General features: G+C 41.1%; 1 protein-coding gene across 2 annotated transcripts in view; it reads right to left on the bottom strand.

The window, feature by feature from the left end:
• The window catches only part of hspa12a (heat shock protein 12A), a 101,602-nt gene extending 83,300 nt beyond the window's left edge, over window positions 1-18,302 (bottom strand). For both annotated transcript variants that reach the window (XM_068002147.1, XM_068002148.1), the window contains exon 1: window positions 17,935-18,302. In XM_068002147.1, coding sequence (XP_067858248.1) covers window positions 17,935-17,974 — 40 coding nt within the window. In that variant the 5' untranslated portion in view covers window positions 17,975-18,302. The remainder of the gene's footprint in view (window positions 1-17,934) is intronic.
• Window positions 18,303-23,628: the final 5,326 nt, after the last annotated feature.

Genomic DNA, 23,628 nt, shown 5'->3' with positions numbered 1-23,628 from the left:
GTATGTATATATATCTACACGAACAACAGTGCAGGTTATACTTGTATAATGTGGTTAAAGCACCTATGGGATATATGCCAGCTAGTAAAATATAGAACTGACTCCATCTGGAGTTTGGAAAATACCAAGCAGTCTGAAGGACTACTTGATGAAAATCTCCCCCTCCCCCATGAGGCCAGACAAACCCAGAGAAGAGTAGGCCAACACAGATCGGATGAACAAGTTAACAACAGTCCATGTTCCCAAAGCCCCACAAAGGGCGGTGACACAATTCCGAAAGCTTATCATTCCAGCCCAGCTAAAGCCCAGAGGTCACCACCAATTGATCATCATTGCCAAATTTGCCTTGTGCTCAGCCGGTGCAGACTTGTGCTGATAATCCTCATGTACCAATGTATTTTTCCTCAAGTACTATGTGACAAAACGGAACAGTGCCTTTCCAAAATACATTTTTTCTTAACAAAATAATTTTAAAAGATTTTTCTATCCAATAGTGCAGTAATAGTATAGCTGCAGTGCTGGTCGCATATCTTGCTTATAAATCATGAACCATCATCTAAGCTGTTGAATATAAATAATGCTGCTGTTATATTTGAGAAATGTACATGGAATGAATCTATGCCTGAGGAAAAGTTCCTCTGTTGTGGAATATTCACAGTAACAAAGTTTCTATTCATCACTTTGATCTACTTGGCTAAGATTCGTGAATCTTCAGGCGATGATAAAAGTATTCTCTAATGTGTCAAATACTGACTATTCCTCATAACTTTCCAAGTACATCTGTTTGTTTTATATTATCTCCTTACAGCATGTTTCTGAATTTTCCAGGATTAAAGAAAAATGAATCAATTTTCTTTTGTTGTTTTCTTGTTTCAGTAATAAATATAGTGCCAACTGAAGTGGTTTATACTGACAGGAGAAATATTTTGAATTCATTTGTACAAAACCTTGATCTGAACAGATTCCTACTGCCCTTCCGGACCTGATTCTAAAGTATTTGCATTATTTTCTACAATTCCTGCATCAAATTCTGTTTGTGTCACGTTTCCTCCCCCCTTTATTTTGCATCAACATGCATTTTCAAACACCTCTGATTCTGCCCTCCAACCATCACACTGCCACTAAATAAAGTGTAGGTTATTATCAGGGCTACTACTACTACTACTACAACAACAACTCGCCTTTAATGTAGTGAAATGTCCCAAGGCGCTACACAGGAACGTATCAGTCAAAATTTGACACTAATTTACAATGACCGAATAAATCAAATTTTGTTATCACACAGGATTCCAGGATTTTTACTGGTATTTTGGGAACCTTATTACACAATTCCACCAACTTACAATAAGAACTGAGTCAAATTCTGGTTTTATTATGTGGCATTCTGTGATTTACTGGGATTTTTACTGATATTTTGGGATCACTTTTTAAGATACCATCCACTTTCCCAGAATAAAAAACTCAAAAGCTTGTGGGTGCTGGTTTCCGTTGTGGGGTGTTTGTGTTCTGTTCATTGTTTCACATCGCTGCTCGATCATTGACAAAGTCTACAATTTAATCTGTTAAATGAAAACAGACATTGAACAACATAAACTCAGAACCCTTACACTAAATGTTCAAAAGGAAAGAAAATGTAAAAAACTGAGCAACCAATGTTCTGAAAAACTTAGTCATCATTTTATTTTGATCCTATAATGTACATGCTTAAAAAGCTCATGATTGAAACTTCAAAAATGCTGGAGTCACAGCTCCACTCAGTCAAGTTGCACTCCCTGTCTTGTCACTGTTGCTAAAAAAAACTTTGCCTCTCTTTAACAAACCACCCATGTTTACCAAAAATCTAAACTGAACTCCCAAATACTTCTCAAGCAATAACAACTTGCATTTACATAATGCTTTTAACAAAGTAAAACATCCCAAAGTGCTTCAAAGGAGCGTTATCAGACAAAAATTTGACACCAAGCCACGTAAGGACATATGAAAACAGGTGACTTAAAGCTTGGTCAAAGAGGTAGGTTTGAAGGAACGTCTTAAAGGCAAGAGAAGTAGAGAGGTGGAGAGGTTTAGAAAGGGAATTCCAGAGCTTAGGACCTAGGCAGCTGAAGGCACGTCCGCTAGTGGTGGAGCATTGAAAATCAGGGATGTGCAAGAGACCAGAATTGGAGGACACGACAAGCACTGGAAATAAAAATTGCGAGTGAAAATGTGAACAGCCCTGCACACAAATGTTTTGAGAATGGAGTGCCGTAATCTGGTAATGATGTACTCAGTCTTGTCACACCCAGGTCTGGTTGTATGCGGATTTTTGGTCCATTGCGACCTTTGTGTATAACAGGAGCCCATTGTATATATGATAAAGGATCTGCTTCACTAACAGGCAATTAAAGTTGCAGGGTAAAAAGTATTAATTTGCTTCTTTCAGGAATGGTCAAATAAGCAGGAGGAGGTAGTATTCACAAGGCTGCAGTAACAAGCTCTTTCCCAACAAGTTAATGAGCCAACAATGACTGCACGGTGACAAAATGAGTTACCCAACCATTATTCAAAGGTAGACATATTATTGAAGAACAGTATTTCGCTGATCCCAAGAGAAAAGTTGCCAAAAAGAGCTGATCTCATCCTGCTAATTTAATATTGGGCCATAAAACACATTGATTTGTAACCTTAATGGAAAATAGAGTCGATGAATCTTATTTTCCCTGAGAAATGTAATCACTTATATGAAATATAAAGAACTGAATGACCCTCCCGCCTTATCCTCCCTCACAGTCCCTCTAAACACTTTGAAGGACTGCAGAAACATCTAAACACCATAATTAAACAGTGCAGCAAACTTATGTTTTGTTTTATTTATTCTAAGAATATTTTGAATCAAGACCTCTGCTTTGATTCTGTGCATTTCTCTGATGCTGTTTCTTAACTTTCAATTTTTAAGAATGATTTAATTCAATCTGCTAGATGAAAGATGTGGATTTTGGAAGCTGACCAAGACTTCCAATGCATGACATTTTTTGAAAGGGTTCAATTGTAAAATTACCACTATCATCTTGAGAAACTATTTGACAAACATCTTATTCTTAACTTTCCAAAAAAGTTACAAAACAGATTTACAAGAAAACAATGCACCATTAAGTATTTTTAAGGAATGTAACCCACCCACTCAATCCTTTAAACTCTGCTTACTGTGACACATAGGGCTGGATTTTCCTCCACTATACTGTCTGAATTCAGGCAGTGGGGGTACAGTTGGGGAAATAGGAAGGAGAGGCCGGCCACCAAATCCCTACCGCTGAATCCAGTAATAGAAAATTTTCTCCGCCCAAAGGGATTTCGCCCCCCCCACCCCGGCCCTTTGTCCATCCCTCTGCTTTTAAGCGACAGCAAGGAGGCAGGGCTAGGGAAACCTTCTGATTTCCCTGTCATCCAACTGGCGTACCACTAACCTACTGGAAGACCAGAACAGGATTGGCGGGTAGAGTACCAAATTGTGTGATAGAGAGGAGGATCTGATTTTGGCCGCCTCACCCTCTCAATTGGAATTCAGGATGGAACAATATCGGGACAGAAATATGGCAGATCTGGGTTCCACCCCAAATTCCTTTCCTCCTGAGGGTTGTCCACCTGAGTTGTGCTCCCTACAATTCCAAGAATTTCAGCACCATTGAGTATAGAACCTGGCTTAGAATGCATATGATCCATATCATCCTAAAATTGCTCTTCTGGCCCCCGGGGTGGATCTGGGCCATGCAGAACTTCCAATGCCTTATGGATGTTTCCCTGACTCCGTCCCAAATCCAAGGTTCTGGGTAATTAGCACAACTGAGGTGGATGCCTATACCATCTGTGGCTCTCCTGTGGTGCCTCCCTCAACAGGAGGGAGAAATTTGTAGTGGCACCTTGCTGCAGTGAAAGGAGGCTGGCTGAGCTGGCCTTTCCAAAATCGAGGGCCATCCACTCAGCTTTCTCAGTCTCTTGCTGCCTCTAACGACCTACTCCCCTCCCAATCCAGACTTCAACCTTCCCACCCCCTACACCTTCTCCCAATCTCTCTTGACTCACTAGACTCCATAAAGCCTATCACCTACTTCCTTGATCTTCTTTCTACCAAGTTCCTCACCACCCAACTTCTTCATGCTGACTGACATTATCAATCTCACCCTTTCTTCATGCACTATTCCCACCTTTGGTTGAAGTTACCAGTGACACCTTACATGACTGCAATTGTGGCTTCCTGTTCCTCAACATCTCCCCTGCCTTTTACACTGTTGATCACCCCATTCTCCTCCACTGCCCCTCCTCAATACACCAGTTCTCTCATGATTGCAGGCTGGGGAATGGAAGGTTCCCAACGGTTGCTTTCCAGTGACCCTTGCTTGAAAAAAAAAACTGTACATGCAATGTGATCTGCAGAGCCGGCAATGAAATTTGAATTTAAACCCGTTTCCAGTGCATCTGCATGCTACCACTGGCACATTGCTTCATGAATGCCAGGGAGGAGTCACACACAGCACCATGAAGTCTGGGGCCATTTGTCTTAGCATTACATAGAATTTACAGCACAGAAACAGGCCATTTGGCCCAACTGGTGTTTATGTTCCACACGAGCCTCATCCCAGCCTACTTCATTTAATGCCATCTGCATATCCTTCTATTCCTTTCTCTCTCAAGTATTTATCTAGCTTCCTCTTAAAGGCATTAAACTAAATAGGCAGGGGGATGGGGACCTGAACGTAGATTCAGAAGGGAGAGAAGCAAAGCTGGAAATGGAAGGTAGAAAATTAGTAAGCGAGTTTGGAAGGCAGAGGAAACAAAGGCTAGAAAATAGACAACAAAGGAGTTTGGCAGTGCTTAATGGTATATACTTCAATGCAAGGAATCTAGTGAAAAAGGCAGATGAACTGAGGGCACAGATAGATACATGGAAGTATATCATAACTATTACTGAAACATGGCTTAAAGGGCAGGAATGGCAGCTCAAGATTCTTGGTTACAGGGTTTTCAGATGAGATAGAGAGGGGGATAAAAAAAGAGAAGGGGGTGGTCGCAATATTAGTTGAAGAAACAATTACAGTTGTGAGGAGGGACGGTATGTTAGAAGGATCATCAAATGAGGCCATATGGGTTGAACTGAAGAACAAAAAAGGGGCATTCACACTGCTGGGTGTGTACTACAGACCTCCAAACAGTCAAAGGGAGATAGAAGAGCAAATATGTAGGCAAATTTCTGAGAAGTGCAAAAACAATAGGGCCGTAATAGTAGGGGATTTCAACTACCCTAATATTAACTGGGATAGAATCTGTGTAAAAGGTATAGAGGGCGCAGAATTCTTAAAATACATTCAGGAGAACTTTTTTAGCCAGTACGTAGCAAGCCCAACATGAGGGGGGACAGTTCTGGATTTAGTTTTAGGGAATGAAGCTGGGCAGGTGGTAGGAGTATCAGTGGGAGAGCATTTTGGTGGTAGTAATCATAATTCAGTTATTGTAAACAATTTTACAACACCAAGTTATAGTCCAACAATTTTATTTGAAAATCACAAGCTTTCGGAGGCTTCCTCCTTCCTCAGGTGAATGTCAAGAAATCCTCGAACCTTTCTCATTTATAAATCACAGAACAATACCTGGTGATTACAGATAGTCTTTCCAACTGCCCGTTGCCAAGGCAATCAAAGTGTTCAGATAGAGAGGTGTTACCTACAGGGCCACCGAATATACAAACAACCAAAAAAAAACCAGAGAGAGAGAGGCAGAAACATAGAAACATCCGGAAGGAAGAGAAAGACAACAAATGACCCGTTATATTAAAAACAGATAACTTTTGTTCGCTGGTGGGGTTACGTGTAGCGTGACATGAACCCAAGATCCCGGTTGAGGCCGTCCTCATGGGTGCGGAACTTGGCTATCAATTTCTGCTCGACGATTTTGCGTTGTCGTGTGTCTCAACAGAGACTACACGATAACATCAACAAGTTCTATACCACCATCAAGCTCACCATGGACTACTCCTCAGAATCAGTTTCTTTCTTGGACACACGAATCTCCATCAAAGACGGGCACCTCAGCACCTCACTCTACCGCAAGCCCACGGACAACCTCACGATGCTCCACTTTTCCAGCTTCCACCCTAACCATGTCAAAGAGGCCATCCCCTATGGACAGGCCCTGCGAATACACAGGGTCTGCTCAGACGAGGAGGAACGCGATGGACACCTATAGACGCTGAAAGACGCCCTAGTAAGAACGGGATATGACGCTCGACTCATCGATCGACAGTTCCGACGGGCCACAGCGAAAAATCGCGTAGACCTCCTCAGAAGACACGGGACGCAACCAACAGAGTACCCTTCGTTGTCCAGTACTTCCCCGGAGTGGAGAAACTACGCCATGTTCTCCGCAGCCTTCAACATGTCATCAATGATGACGAACACCTCGCTATGGCCATCCCCACACTTCCACTACTCGCCTTCAAACAGCCACCCAACCTCAAACAGACCATCGTTCGCAGCAAATTACCCTGCTTTCAGGAGAACAGCGTCCACGACACCACACAACCCTGCCACGGTAACCGCTGCAAGAAATGCCAGATCGTCGACACAGATACCACCATCACATGAGAGGACACCACCCACCAGGTGCATGGTTCATACTCCTGTGACTCGGCCAACGTTGTCTACCTCATACGTTGCAGGAAAGGATGCCCCAGAGCATGGTACATTGGCGAGACCATGCAGACGCTGCGAAAACGGATGAACGGACACCGCGCAACAATCGCCAGACAGGAGGGTTCCCTCCCAGTCGGGGAACACTTCAGCAGTCAAGGACATTCAGCCACTGACCTTCGGGTAAGCGTACTCCAAGGTGGCCTTCGAGACACACGACAACGCAAAATCGTCGAACAGAAATTGATAGCCAAGTTCCGCATTGATAGCCAACCGGGATCTTGGGTTCATGTCACGCTACACGTAACCCCACCAGCGAACAAAAGTTATCTGTTTTTAATATAACGGGTCATTTGCTGTCTTTCTCTTCCTTCCGGATGTTTCTATGTTTCTGCCTCTCTCTCTCTGGTTTTTTTTTGGTTGTTTGTATATTCGGTGGCCCTGTAGGTAACACCTCTCTGTCTGAACACTTTGATTGCCTTGGCAACGGGCAGTTGGAAAGACTATCTGTAATCACCAGGTATTGTTCTGTGATTTATAAATGCGAAAGGTTCGAGGATTTCTTGACATTCACCTGAGGAAGGAGGAAGCCTCCGAAAGCTTGTGATTTTCAAATAAAATTGTTGGACTATAACTTGGTGTTGTAAAATTGTTTACAATTGTCAACCCCAGTCCATCACCGGCATCTCCACATAATTCAGTTAGATTTAGCATAGTTATGGAAAAAAAGATAGACCAGGAATAAAAGTTCCCAATTGGGGAAAGACGAATTTAACTAAGCTGAGATGTGATTTAGCAAAAGTTGACTGGAAACAGCTACTTGAAGGTAAATCAATGTCAGAGCAGTGGAAGTCAATCATGGAGGAGATAGTGAGGGTTCAGAGCAAATATGGTCCCACAAAGAAAAAGGGTGGGACTGCCAAATCTAGAGCCCCCTGGATGGCGAGGACATACAGGGTAGGATAAGGCAAAAAAGGGAAGCTTATGACAGATACTCAGAGCTCAATACTGCAGAAAGACTTGAGGTGTTTAGAAAGTGGAGGGGTAAAAGTAAAAAGGAAATTAGGAAAGCAAAAAGAGGACATGAAAAAATATTGGCAAGTAAAATCAAGGAAAACCCAAAGATGTTTTATAAATACATAAAGAGCAAGAGGATAACTAAGGAAAGAATAGGGCCTATTAGAGACCAAAAAGGTAACCCTGTGTGTGGACGCGGAAGACATGGGTTTGGTTCTTAATGAATACTTTGCATCTTCTTCACAAAAGAGGGGGACAAAGCAGACATTGTACTTAAGGAGGAGGAGTGTGAAATATTGGATGGGATAAACAGCAAGGGAGGAAATATTAAGAGGTTTAGCATCTTTGAAAGTAGATAAATCGCCAGGCCCGGATGAAATGTATGCCAGGCTGTTAAGAGAAGCAAGGGGGGAAATAGCGGAGGCTCTGACCATCATTTTCCAATTCTCTCTGGCTACAGGTGTGATGCTGGAGGACTGCTAACGTTGTACCGTTGTTTAAAGAGGAAGAAAGGGATAGACCGAGTAATTACAGGCCAGTCAGCCTAACCTCAGTGGTGGGCAAATTATTGGAATCGATTCTGAGGGACAGCATAAATCGTCATTTAGAAAGGCACGGGTTGATCAAGGACAGTCAGCATGGGTTTGTTAAGGGAAGGTCATGTTTAGAATCATAGAAGTTTACAACATGGAAACAGACCCTTTGGCCCAACATGTCCATGTCGCCCAGTTTATACCAATAAGCTAGTCCCAATTGCCTGCACTTGGCCCATATCCCTCTATACCCATCTTACCCATGTAACCGTCCAAATGCTTTTTAAAAGACAAAATTGTACCTGCCTCTACTACTGCCTCTGGCAGCTCGTTCCAGACACTCACCACCCTTTGAGTGAAAAAATTGCCCCTCTAGACCCTTTTGTATCTCTCCCCTCTCACCTTAAATCTATGCCCCCTCGTTATAGACTCCCCTACCTTTGGGAAAAGATTTTGACTATCGACCTTATCTATGCCCCTCATTATTTTATAGACTTCTATAAGATCACCCCTAAACCTCCTACTCTCCAGGGAAAAAAGTCTCAGTCTATCCAACCTTTCCCTATAAGTCAAACCATCGAGTCCCGGTAGCATCCCAGTAAATCTTTTCTGCACTCTTTCTAGTTTAATAATATCCTTTCTATAATAGGGTGACCAGAACTGTACACAGTATTCCAAGTGTGGCCTTACTAATGTCTTGTACAACTTCAACAAGACATCACAACTCCTGTATTCAATGTTCTGACCAATGAAACCAAGCATGCTGAATGCCTTCTTCACCACCCTATCCACCTGTGACTCCACTTTCAAGGAGCTATGAACCTGTACTCCTAGATCTCTTTGTTCTATAACTCTGCCCAACGCCCTACCATTAACGGAGTAGGTCCTGGCCCGATTCGATCTACCAAAATGCATCACCTCACATTCATCTAAATTAAACTCCATCTGCCATTCATCGGCCCACTGGCCCAATTTATCAAGATCCCGTTGCAATCCTAGATAACCTTCTTCACTGTCCACAATGCCACCAATCTTGGTGTCATCTGCAAACTTACTAACCATGCCTCCTAAATTCTCATCCAAATCATTAATATAAATAACAAATAACAGCGGACCCAGCACCGATCCCTGAGGCACACCGCTGGTCACAGGCCTCCAATTTGAAAAACAACCCTCTACAACCACTCTCTGTCTTCTGTCGTCAATCCAATTTTGTATCCAATTGGCTACCTCACCTTGGATCCCGTGAGATTTCACCTTATGTAACAACCTACCATGCGGTACCTTGTCAAAGGCTTTGCTAAAGTCCATGTAGACCACGTCTACTGCACAGCCCTCATCTATCTCCTTGGTTACCCCTTCAAAAAACTCAATCAAATTCGTGAGACTAATTTGATTGAAATTTTTTGAGGAGGTAACAAGGAGGGTCGATGAGGGTAGCATGTTTGATGTCGTGTACATAGATTTTAGCGAGGCTTTTGACAAGGTCCCACATGGCAGACTGGTCAGAAAAGTAAAAGCCCATGGGATCCAAGGGAAAGTGGCAAGTTGGATCCAAAACTGGCTCAGAGGCAGGACGCAAAGGGTGATGGTCAACGGGTGTTTTTGTGACTGGAAGGCTGTTTGCAGTGGAGTTCCGTAGGGCTTAGTACTAGGTCCCTTGCTTTTTGTAGTATATATCAATGATTTAGACTTAAATGTAGGAGGCATGATTTCGAAGTTTGCAGATAATACAAAAATTGGCTGTGTGGTTGATAGTGAGGAAGAAAGCTGTAGAATGCAAGAAGACATCAATGGACTGGTCAGGTGGGCAGAAAAGTGGCAAATGGAATTCAATCCGGAGAAGTGTGAGGTAATGCATTTGGGGAGAGCAAACAAGGCAAGGGAATACACAATAAATGGTAGAATACTGAGAAGTGTAGAGGAACAGAGGAACCTTGGCATGCATGTCCACAGATCCCTGCAGGACAAGTAGATAAGGTGATTAAGGCAGCATACAGGATACTTTCCTTTATTAGCCGAGGCATAGAATAGAAGAGCAGGGATGTTATGCTAGAACTGTATAAAACACTAGTTAGGCCACAGCTAGAGTACTGCATACAGTTCAGGTCACCACATTACAGGAAAGATGTGATTGTACTGGTGAGGGTACAGAGGAGATTTACAAGGATGTTGCCGGGGCTGCAGAATTTTAGGTACGAGGAAAGATTGGTTAGGCTGGGGTTGTTTTCTTTGGAACAGAGAAGGCTGAGGGGTGATTTAATTGAGGTGTATAAAATTATGAGGGGCCTAGATGGAGTGGATAGGAAGGGCCTATTTCCCTTAGCAGAGAGGTCAATAACCAGGGGGCATAGATTTAAAGTAAGTGGTAGAAGAATTTGAGGGAAGTTCAACCAACTGCCTGAAAGGGTGGTAGAGGCAGAAACCCTCATTGCATTTAAAAAGTACTTGGATATGTACCTGAAGTGCCGTAACCTATAAGGCTACGGACCAAGAGCTGGAAAGTGGGATTAGGCTGGATAGCTCTTTTTCAGCCAGCACAGACATGATGGGCCGAATGGCTTCCTTCTGTGCCGTAAATTTCTATGATTCATGCTATTCGCCTCAACCACTCCATGTGGTAGCAAGTTCCACATTCAAACCGCTCTCTGGATAAAGAAGTTTCTCCTGAATTCCTTATTGGATTTATTCGTGACTATCTTATATTTATGGTCTTGGCATTCTTTCAAAGCAAACATTTCTTTGAAAATTGAACAGATATCTTCCTGGACTGTACTCCATCAGAAATGCATATACTTCTCTGTTTTTCCCTTGAAAAAATGTAGTCAAAGAAAAAGCAGTGGTATATTGGATGATTGCCATTGAGCAGGATCTGTACTGCATCAATTGCTGAATCAAGTATTGTGCCAGTATTTGACACTACATCACTCATTTGTTTTACTGTCCCATTCCCTCTATGGTGGCTGAGCATTACATCCAGCATTACAATGTAATGAGTGCGGAATAGGTTTAATTATATTTGATGTCACAAGAACAATGACATTTTGCCCTTGGTAAAGCATTGTCATCCATAGGCCAAGAAGCTTCATTCCTTTCCATTTTTATTTTGTGTTTCATTCATAATTTCAACTTACTTGTGATTTGAAAAACCCTTTGAGGAAGCAATTAAACCATATCCCGGCACTGGATGCTTCCTACTGTTAGCTGGTGTGCTTGTGGGAGAAAAATGCTTTTGTCGTATGTCATTGTTGCTACAGCTATGGGATGGAATTGTATTGTATAGTATTAGTAATGAAAGCATTAACATGTGAAATTTTTCCATCTGCTGTTTTAACAAAGGTTTAAAATGAATGATAAATGGGTTAACACCTTTTGTTAAAATATCAAAGGAATTTCATACAAATGCATTAGTGCTTTTATTAGTAGTATCACACACAATTTCAACCCAATGGACTCCTAACAAATAACATTAATTATGGACAAGGTTCTTTTGAAAGCACTACGATGACAAGTGCAATAGTTCACAACTCTCACTTGTTCCCTATTTTTTTTCACATTGACTGCTGGCCTTTTTCCCATTGGAACAACACAGATTATGGGATGATATGATTAAATTCTGAAAGGATGGGACAGGGTAGATAGAAGCAGACTGTTTCCAATAGTTGATGGGTCTAGAACAAGAGTCATGGATACAAGATTAAATGTGAGGGATTCAGACCAGAAAGCAAGAGAAACTTCTCTATACAGAGCTGTGAGACTGTAGAATTCACTTTCAGGGTTCGTGGTAGACATTCAATATTAGATTGGATAGGTGGAGGAGGAAAAGGGGATAAAGTGATATGGGATCAGGGTGGCTAAATGTGATGATGATTTTTTGCTCATTTGGAGGGTAAACACCAACATGGACTGGTTGGGCAGAATGGCTTGTTTCCTTGTTGTAACTTCTGTGTTTTTCTATGTATATACTGTGTTGACTGTGAATAGTTAAAGTCTCATTAAACAGCACTGAGAAGATGCATGCTCCTTCTCCATTCCCCAGCACTGACTATCTATCAGAAGAAAACCTTACATCACTTTTAACTTATTTTCCTCCCTTCTATTAAATTTCTCTTTAAAAGGCTGGAATACCAAATAAGGAACCCGCTCCCAACCTCTGCCTGTGCCGCTCTGGACTGGCATAGCATTGGACTAAATATTGTACTGTCAAAGACTCCTTAATACACAAAATATAGTCCAGTCTAGTCCAAACATTTACTGATTTTTAGTATAGCTTCAAAATGAAACTCACAAAAGTATTTGAATGCAGCCGCATACTCTCAATGTCATTGATTTTTGGTAATAGATAAGTGCTTTTAAGCAAATTCATGTCCCAGATATGAGCAGCATATATTACAGCAGGGCATTACATTACTTGGGATTGATGCCAGCACCTGTCACATTCCTCTAATTGAACATTTGGATTAAATGGATTGCGATTGATTTTTTTTTTACTATTGGAGAATGGATCATAACATTTCTGTGATGGATTAGATTGCTCAAAGAGTCAGGGAGATATGTACAGCAAAGTATAATTTGTCACTGTCTCCTTCTCTTGGTCTCTCGTTACAATTTATCTCCTGTTGGGCCTTACCACTGTTTTTTGACGTCATGGTTTCTCTTTCAGTGAAAAGGGCGGGGCAGTGGAATACTGCCTTCTTTAAGGCTGCTCAGAGCAGCACTCCACGGTATGCTCATAGCAATTTGTGCTTTAAAGGGTGGGACTTTTCCTCCCCTGGGCTCCAAATGCAAGCCAGCTCAAGAACTGGCTAACACCACCAGCTGAAGGACATCAAGTTCAGTGGGATTCAAGGCTGGGGTTTAAACTTGTGTCCGAATGGGAAGTTCATACCACATTATTAGAGCCACCTGCTGCCTCTGTCGCCATCTTTTTTTTAAAATGCTATATGCAGGAAATTACTTTCAGTATTATACTATGGTATTATAAATGGGGTAACACCTCTCTTAAAGTAGCAGAGAGAGGATTTTGACACGAGCGTGTTAAGCATTCATACAATAATATCGGCAATAGTAATTCTTAACCACATATGAAGTGTAATTTTATAAGTCCGCACTGCCTCGCCACTTTGGGCACTCACTGCCCACAATTTTCCTGCTGTTAATGGTCATAAAATCATGGGCAGCACATGCCTGAATTTCTGATATATCCTGCAGGCAGGCAAGGACCCACACCTGCAGCATTGAGTGATAAAGTCACTATTATAATGTACATGTTCTACAAGCTTGATCATTCCTATAAGTTTGCTCAATAACTCCACTCATTTAAACTCTGTTATCCACAAAGTACTGAAAGCCAAAGCCTACTGCTTTTGACACTTTGAACACTTTTGAGCACTGACTTCTCTGGAGAAGTTATTTCTGTTATGTACAGCTTCTCAAGTTTTGTTTGTCATGCTTTTTGCAAATTAATTTCTCCATTTATTAATTTTTACACAAGTCTTGCACATTTGTAAAAAGGAATAAATTCTTCTGGCAACAAATTGAAAATGAACAACAAATTCATTCAAAATATAATTAAAATGTTCATCGGTCAGCCTCAAAGAGTTAAATTTGTTTTAATTATTTTCAATGAACCTTTGTTTTGATTATTTTAATATTTCCCTGGTGTTGACAGCACTGGAGAATAGAATGTTCTTACTGCATTGGATCTGCACCAGGTGATATTTCCATTCTCAGCACGTTCAATCCAAGTGCTCTGATTTAATGCTGAGGTTGCTGAATTGGCTCTGCCATGGTCCTGCATCTGGGGAATACAATGATCTCGGAACAGTGACGTTCATGACTAATGACCCTTATTAACCACCAGTAGAAGGTGACCTTCGTATCTTAGAGCAGCTGAAATCAAGTGCAGATTTGCTAAATATTAGTAGCTTTTTAAAAATAAGATTGTTTATCCTCTGACGTTTTTCCATCCTCTTTTGAGGGCACTGACTCCTCATTATGGATGTTCCATGGGCATCAGGGTCTCTCCAGCACCTCATCCAAATGGCCATTCTTCATGTGGGAGCCTATATAGTGAGTGTCAGCAGTGTCATTCAACTATGAGGGGCACCACAGCTGAGCCTGATCCGATCCTTACCTGATGCCCATACATGAATATTTTCCAACACGATTGATTGGAATTAAAAAACAAATCTCTCTGATTTTTCCTCTCCCCAAATGACATCCTCTGCGGTCAAAATATTTGTATGTTTGTAAGTGCAGGCTGAGCAAAATGAGTTGATGCTGTGAAATTGCACCCATGAATAAACATGAATGCTCATTAAGTTCAGCACCGAGCTTCATTTAAAAGAAGGAATATTAAAAACAGCACAAGCTATACTAAAAATGCACCCATCAAAAGTCAAGTGCAGCATTAGCTTGAATTTACAGTGTACTTCCACTGGGAATAACATAGTAATGGAGTTTCATAGTCAATTGTAAGACAACATCAACTTACAGATTATCTAAACCATTCTCTGCTAAAACGTGTCATTATTTAAAATTGCTTCCATCCAAGCTGAGCCACAGTGGAACTGCGATTGAAATATACTGGCTTGGAATTTCTTGGAATGTTTCGGCGCAAGAGCGAAATTGCTCCATTTTTTTGTGAGGAAATTCGTGTACCTGACTTCTGCCAGTTTTACGCCAAAACGTCGCTCAGCGTGAATTTCCTTGATCATTTGTGCTACTCCAGAGTTACATCTGCCAAAACCATACTTGGCTGATTAACATAGATCTGGCCCCATGCAAAAGACCAGAGAACGCGAGTTTCCTGAACTTACAACCAAAATTTTAGGCATAGCAGCACCCAAAGTCACCATTTCTGATATTTTGTGATTTTTCAGCGACTTTTAAAAATTTCTCCTTACCAAGACCCGCACTGTATTTTCTGCATCTTTGAATTACTTTTTATGGCATCAGAATCTGTTACATTATAAAGAGAAAATCTTCCACAATTGCATTTTCTTAAACGTGCTGTGTTTATTGTGCATAAATGGTGGTTTGATGGCTTCAAACTTTAATTTTCATAACATCAACAAGATGAAGAGGGAACATAGCGTATGTTCCGCGCTTTCCTCAGGCCCCAATTATTTCCGTTGATTTCATCTTGTTTTACCTTGGTTTTTACGTTCCACGTGAGCGAATGAGATTCTCAGGAAATTTCAGTGTAAGTTGCCATCAGAAAGGTTGGCGTAGAAACCGGATTAAAATCGGATCGAGAAAATTGTGGCCCACTATGTCACAGGCTAATAGATATGAGTCTGTACCATATGCTCTATGTGCCAATCTTGGTTACTTCATGTGGGGACGCACTTCTCTCTAAAGAGCAAGAAAAACCAGAGGGCAGGGATTATCCCAAACTGCTTTTGTAAGCTCCTAGCAATTAGTTTGATGGACATTAGCAGATACCTGGGACCAAGTCATCTGTCCATCAATTTGGATGGGATGCTGCATGGTGTGGAATGAGCTATAAAAGGGTAAAGCAGAAAATATCTTACAAAAAGGAATTCTTGCTCTCAGCAACAAAATCATTTCCATCGATATGTGATGTGTATCTGACAAACAATTTTTATAGCTTGCGCTCACAAGATAAAGTTCAGTTTAAAAAAGTTCTCAACTTTTATGAAATATATTAATAGTATTTTAACAAAATACAACTAAGTTAAAAACATTTGCTGCAATTTGCTTTTTGAAATCCTTAACCTCCAATTCTCTCCCCTTTTGTCCTGAAGATGCTGACTCGTGGCCAAGGCATAGTTCCAGGAGTATCAGGTGCTCCCAATACCTTACCCAAGTGGCCATTCTTCACGTGTGATTTTGGACAGTGAGGGGATAAAAATTCAACTCTGGCAGGGGCCGCAAAATGGGCTTCATTGGAAAGGAAAATCGAGCAGAGTGTATAATGAGTGGCTGATCTGCTACCACCCATTTTGTGCACCTGAATTTTATCTCCTGGGTCTTTTCCTCCTTGTGCTACTAAACTGCGAGGCCATCACCCCAATGCTCAAAACTGTGCTCACCTGATGTTCATTATCTGATAGGCATTACACATGGGTGAAAATAAATCAGAAATGTATAGTGAAAGGCCCACCTAGCAAACTTTGGAATCTCACATTCTCTCATCTATTGAATTGTACATTTATCCACTTATTTTTCTGTGATAATTCTTGCTATTTTACAGCAGGTGAGTATGAGATAACTGCTGTACCATTATTACTGTATTCATTCCTGGGGTACAGTGAGATTTTACTCAAAAAGCAACAGAACAGGCAATGCTTGCTGCATTTTGTCCAATGATTATGATGATGCACGTCTATAAAACTAGTCAGATAACAAAAAAAATCACAGCACCTTCAGCCATTACATAATTCAGAAAGAACTCGCACTTAATCTTGTTAATACTATAAAATGAAGTGCAAAATTTACTATAACAGACTATCAGTGTTCAGTCACCACAGTATCATAAAATAATACCTCTATTTTTTCAGTCAAAAGAGGAACCTCCTTTGAAGTGTTAAGAGAAAAGCAAATTAAAGTTATACAATTTGTTTTAAACTGAGCTATTTTTGCTTATGGTGACTCTACTTTATCTTTCTCTCTGAATATCCACGATGATTTTATCTCTCTGCGTCAATAGTCAACATGATGCATTTTCTGCATGATCTCTAGGGTGCAAGCAACCCATCAAAGTCGAAGGAACTGTTCCTCCTTGAGTGCAGCTACATTCTTTCAGGAGGCCCTGGGGTAGAAGGCATGGCGTATAGACATTGATGTACAACAGCATTATGTATCTCTGGAGACTGAACATGTTGCAGAAAGCCTTCTTAGTTGGGCACAATCTAATGCGGATGACTATTAATGATATCACAACTGTTAAAGGTGCTTAACTGGGCCTTAGTAACTGAGAAGACAAAATTTAAAAATCCACTTGGGACTTTCTAAACATATTTTCAAGTGATTATTAAATATATTGATAAATTTCCTTTTGACATTGAGCCACTTCATTTACTCCACTGCAGTTCTAATTATGACATTCAGGAGGCCAACATTATTTAATAGCAGTTAAAAGTATGTCCTACTAGAAATAGACTGAAAATCATCATTTGAATCTCATCATATTTGGTGTATTAAATTTCAATTAGTTTTATCTAAGAGTTCACTTTAAAGTAACCTTGATTGAAGTCATTATCATCATCACTGCCATTAACAATTGGCAGGTCAGCAATGCTGAAATCTTCACCAACACAATTTAGTAAAGATAACGGCAGATGAAGATTTTGCAAAGAAAAAAACAGATTTTCGAGATTAAAATATATGTCGTGGCAAAAATAGATTGCTTTCACACTGGGAGTGAGAACTAGAGACGCACAGCAAGTAACTTAAAGAGGAAAAGCCAAATGAAACAAATTGTGCTACAGGGTTTCTTCACCTGGAACAAATCAGTTTGTTGTTATTTTATGCTGCGGTGAATCTCACAAGTCCACATCCATGTGACCATTACAATGGCTGGGTTCTGCAGTGAAGCCAGAGAGACTTAACAGGATATTACATCTAGTCAGGATCCTACAGATATAAAAAAAACTAGCAGTAAATGAAAAAAGACAGCGAGCACTGTTCTGATCCTGACAGCATCACCAGGCGACTGCAGCATGGATTTACGCTGACGACAGTAAAATCTCTCCTACCTGCAGTCTGGCCTTCAGTCACAGACTCCTTTTCAGACATTGTAGTGAATCCAGTCAAAATCTGCAATGCTTAAAACCTTTTAACCATTAGGCTGGCAGAAGCTCTAGCTCACTGTGCAATCTGTACCATTTGAATAATTGAAATCTGGCTGAATTGCAGCTTGTCTCTAATCTACTAAATCGAGCGTTTCCTTTTCCTCCCTTCTCTCCGAACGTCTTTTCAACAGATAGTTCAGTAAAGCCTCAGTCTTTGACCCCCCCCTTCCCCCTATCCTAAAAATGCTTTCTTGTTGAAATTAACCCAAACATAAGGGAAGAAATGAGCTGCTTGCACTCTTCCTCCTCATGTTTCTGCAGAGCTCCGCCTCCCAAATGTGCTCATACAGTGTCAGCACTAGCAGGGAAGGGCTTCCCATGCTGCAGTAAAAGACTGAGCAGCAGCAGACTGGCAGGATGGACCAGAAACAATTAAAATCTCTAAGTAACTGCAGAAGATTGATCACATTATTTTTAAATCTTCTAGATTTCGTTATCTAGTTTTGTACTTGTCAATCTTAATTCAGTTCCCCTTGAAAAGTGCACAGCTGTAATTTTATCCACAAGCGATTTTAATTGCAGGAACACACTGTAGCAAGACTCTTAGTTTTATTGACCTTAAGTTAATCATGCCTTTAGCCTTATATATAAAGTGCTGTATACTATGCAGGAACAATTATTTGTTACATTTAACTGTACAGGAAACATTTCTAATGCAGAGACTGGATAAAATAAAATTGCTGTATGCACTGCTGCTCCAAGTCCCGTTGGTCTCCAGTTAAATGCTCCCACCCCTTCCTGCAGCACATTTCATTCAGTTAACATTCATATCATTTTCCAGTGGGTTTCGCTTCCAAACGACTCCTCAAGGCTCATGAAAATAACAAGAAGCTGCCTTTATTCTGCAATGGGTGTAACAACTGCTACAAATCAGCAGTGAGAGGTCAAACACTGATCAGGAACAATAACAATGGACTCAATATTTAAAAGCATAACCTCATCAAGATTTAGATTTTTCACATTTCTGATGGCTCAGTTGGTAAGTGCACTGACTGCTCAGTGTGGCACCGGGTTCCCGGTCCGGCAACGCTCCAATTCTGGCCTCTTGTGCACCCCCCCCCCCCCGATTTTCATCACTTCACCATTGGCGGCCGCGCCTTCAGCTGAATAACCCTAAGCTCTGGAATTCCCTCCCTAAACCTTTCCACCTCACTACTTCTCTCTCTTCCTTTAAGATGCTCCTTAAAACCTACCTGTCCGAATATTTATTTATGTGGCTCGGTGTCAAATGTTGTTTGATATCACTCCTGTGAAGTGCCTTGGGATGTTTTACTACGTTAAAAGTGCTATACAAATGCAAGTTGTTGTAAACCAGAAAAATCCTGGGTTTGATTCATGCCCTGTGCTGAGTTAGCTAATTTCAGGCAGGGTGCTACTGGGCTAGAAAAGGGGGGGATAAAATCAGCCAGTATTCTTGCTTCTGATCAATATCTAATGCTAGAAATGCACAAATGTGGATGTTAGGTGAAGACAGGATGAGGCGCAGCTGTGGTGCCCCAGAGACAAATAGCCTGTTGACATTCAGGGGCTGATTTTCTGCGCTGTCGCCTAGTGCATTTGTTTTTCTGATGCTCAGCAGGGGAAAAATGGACAGAGACCCATTAGGCTGGATCTCTACCCCCTTTGTTTCTCCCCAAGATCTCCAGGGCTTCTCCTGAAGGGAGGGTGGAGTGCTTGTTCCTGGAGCAGGCACAAGCTTTAAGCAGCCATGGAAATAAGATGGGAGGTGCTTCCTCTTAGGCCTGCAGCAGAAGCTGGATTTTCACTCCCAATTCCGGGTGTTGTTGGCAGGCCTGTGCCTGGGGAACATCGGGTATATACAAATGAACTGGGCTAATTATGGTATAGCACACCAGAGGTTATGTAGTATGCCGTCATGATCTGTCTTCGCTGAAAGACGCTAAATACCACATGTCACACCATTATGTTCAGGCTAAAACTAATAGGGGGTGAAGTTTAACTTTGCTGCGGGAGCAAAATGGATGGTAGCGGATCGGCTGGCCATTATACACCCTCCCGATTTTCCTTTCCATTTAAATTGCTAGATTTACACTGATAACAGGAAAATCTCTCCTAACTGCAGTCTGGCCTTCAGTCACAGACTCCTTCTCAGACATTGTAGTGAATCCAGTCACGACTGTTCAGTGCTTAAAACAGTTTAACTATTAGACTGGCAAAAACTTTAGCTCACTATGCAGGATGTGGTGCTAGCACAGAATTCTCACTGGCATCTTTGCCACTTAACTGTTCCTGTGTCTGTGCACAGAGTCCAAGGCTAGGTAACCTCTCCCAGGAGGTCAACTCAGAAGAGTGAGCATCTCTAATCCCTCCCTAGCAGATACTTAAATCCCACTTTGATGGACACAATGCTTTGGATTACTGAAGTGGCTGCTACCATTGCAAATAGTACTAGGGCATCATCAATAACAGACTTCAAAATACCAGTCATCCCTCCTTCCCATTATCACAGGAATGTAGTCAATGTGTCCATATGTTCTGCTGGCCCCTTTTGGAATTCAGGAAGATTAAACACATCAGCTCAAGGGCACCAACCAGGAACAACCAGCATAAAGGCTCCCTGTCCTGCCCTTGATGAGGCCCAGTCACTTCTGCCCCTTCCTCACCTGCTATGCTGTGCAATGTCCAGTGCTTTCTCATACCTCTCACTCTTTGTGAATCTCAAAATCCTCATTTCTGGACTGGTGCTTAGTGTAGGTGTCAGTGCTGATGGCTGGATGTTCTGGGTGCTGTGCTACTCTAGTTCTCAATACAGACCACCAATTTCTCCATTGCCACTGTGGCTCCTGTTATTGAACCCATCTTTTTCTGTGAAACTGGCATTATTGACATGGCCCATTCAGAGTAATGTTGCATTACATTTCATGTACTGTCATGGCATGCACTGTGCAAATGTGATGAGGCTCTTTTTAAAAGGTATTATCTTCTTTAAGACATCTTTGCACAATTAAATCTGTGTCTGTACAAAGCTGGGTATCACTTCCGATGACAACTTAAGGCTTAAGGCAAGGTTACAATGCCTTAAGCTGTCACATTCAAATATGTGCTATATGCATAGGGTACATAATAAACTGCAGCATTTGCAGTTCCATTTTTGCATTACCTTGGTAGTTATCTTTCTAGCATCCTTCCAAGACCTTTAGCTTTCATGAGTCATGTATTGTTGCAGACACTCAACAATGTTTCCAGGCAGCCTGGATCTAAACAATTTCAGTGGAACACATCTGATCCACAAAAACTCATCCTATTTTTCATGAAACCTTTCAAGAAGGACAGTGAGATCATGCTGTGAAAATTGAGTTTTCCAATAGTGAAAACAGCCTTGCTTCAATATTCTGATATCCTCACTGGATGCCTATACTTATGACCTGTTCATAAATAATGGTAATTAATTGGAACATTACATGATTAAGAAGCAAAAAAGATTACCATCAGTGCAGATTTGTTTCTACAGGGTGAGATTCTCAAATTCATGAGACACAAATCTGTCCAGTGGAAACCCCAATGTAACTGCCAGTTTGATGGACAAGCAATCATGGTGAACAGAAATGGATGAACTTTAATCATTGTTTCTAAAGGAGAAAGATATAGCTGCATACCCCCTCTCTCAAGAAATATATCTACTGTAATTACACCATTTACACAGGGCAATTCAATGAATTTCTCCATTCCACAAGTCTGTGCAAAGCGCATTCAAAACGTTTGATTTTTACTAAAATTGCTTTTAAGTATTTATTTTAGTTTGGGTTAATATTACAGTAATAAGGTAACTCCTGACATCTAAGTAGCTTTACTACTATATTACAATAATTTACTACTGCCATGCTACCTCCAGGCTGACACTTCAGTGCAATACCGAGGGAGTGCTGCACTGTCGGAGGTGCCGTCTTTCAGATGAGACGTCTGCTCCCAAGATCCCATGGCACTATTCGAAGCAGAGATGGGGAGTTCTCCCAGTGTCCTGGTCAATATTTATCCCTCAACCAATGCCTAAAAAAATATTATCTGGTCATTTATTTAATTGCTGTTTGCGGAACCTTGCTGTGTGCAAATTAGCTGCCACGTTTCCTACATTACAACTGTCACTGCACTTCAAAAATACTTCATAGGTTGTAAAGCACTTTGGGATGTCCTGAGGTATGAAACGTGCCATATAAATGCAAGTCTTTCTTTTTTCAAAAGCCTCCAAAAAAAACCTGCCTTTGGTCTCCTCTAAAATCCTGATTTTCCTGCTTGGCATCTACTTTATTGTAAACTGTTCTGAGAAGTTCTTTTACATCAGTAGTGCCACATAAATTGTTGTAGTATTACGATTTGCCTCAGCATTGCAATGTATGAGCTGGAAAAAGAGAAATCCTGAAGGGCAAGGTCGCAGCTGCACAATCTCCAGCGGGGTTAGCTCATAAGAGAAGCAAAAACAGCTAGGGAACGTGAAATAATGTGTTAGCCACGCGGTTTAGGATTTCCTCCTGAACCTTGGACCTTGAGGCAGAGGAAAACATCATGCGTAGACTGATAACTGATAACATTCAGGCAAGAAAATAAGGTATTCTTCGGAGTTTATGCAGGTGAACTTCATTGGATGGGAAAACTGGGGCACGCTAAGAAATTGAGTGTGAGTAGCTGATCCATGACTAGACAAATGAATTATTTATGACCTCTGCAGCAAAGGCAGAGCAATCTTTTTTAGAAACGTAAGTCAGTTGGTAGCGTACCAGTTTAGAGGCTAGGCTTCATGCCACTTAAAGATTCATTTTGCTGACCATAGCAGTGCAATATATTTTGAAAACGCAATTAATTGAACTGATAGATACAAGTATATCTTGATATTTCTCTAAAATATCTAGGATGCTTCTATTGTCTGTATTGGTAGAACCCAATATCCCCTTGAAACCTATCTGAGCTGACACACACAATGCACTGGTATAAAATAAATTGTCCTGTAACCTTGAAGTATTAAAAGAATTAAATGAACAAAAAGGTCCTCGTTGGATTGATACAGGCTTGTAGTTTCGCAGCATTGATTAGCTTTATAATGGATTTGCAATTCAAGAAACTGCATGAGGTGCTGAAATGAGTGTGAGTTACATAAGTAGGATCAAAAACACTGCAGATCACAGTCACTATAAATGGAAATAGACCAACCACCGCAATTCATGTGTTGTGATGCGGCAAAACTGTGATCATAACTGAACATTACATTTACGATGCCAGCCTAATAGCGAGGTGCACTTCATGTAAAATCACAACACAGTTGATATTAAAAAATAATCACAATTATAGATCTCCCTGACAGCATGGAAGTAGGGTATGGGGATTCCATTGAAGTAACTTAAATAGTGGGTTCATAAAGTTTACGATATATTTGCACTCTCGACTGTAGTCACACCAGGGACCAGAGAAAAATCAGAGGACAAAATAAACTGAAAACGCAAGATTCGTATTGTCCCATGTGTAATTTTTGTTTAAAGTTTGAATATTGAGGTAGAACTAAGTGCACAATATTCCTTGTGCTTACCTCTTGCTAAACATTTTCTTTAAAGATCTTTTCTGTAGCGTGTGCCTTTTTTTCTGCAGCGT

Source organism: Heptranchias perlo, chromosome 21 (genome assembly GCF_035084215.1).
Source record: "Heptranchias perlo isolate sHepPer1 chromosome 21, sHepPer1.hap1, whole genome shotgun sequence".
NCBI lineage: Eukaryota > Metazoa > Chordata > Chondrichthyes > Hexanchiformes > Hexanchidae > Heptranchias > Heptranchias perlo.
The sequence above is the reverse complement of the archived record's forward strand: the minus strand, read 5'-3'. Positions and strand labels throughout refer to the sequence as shown.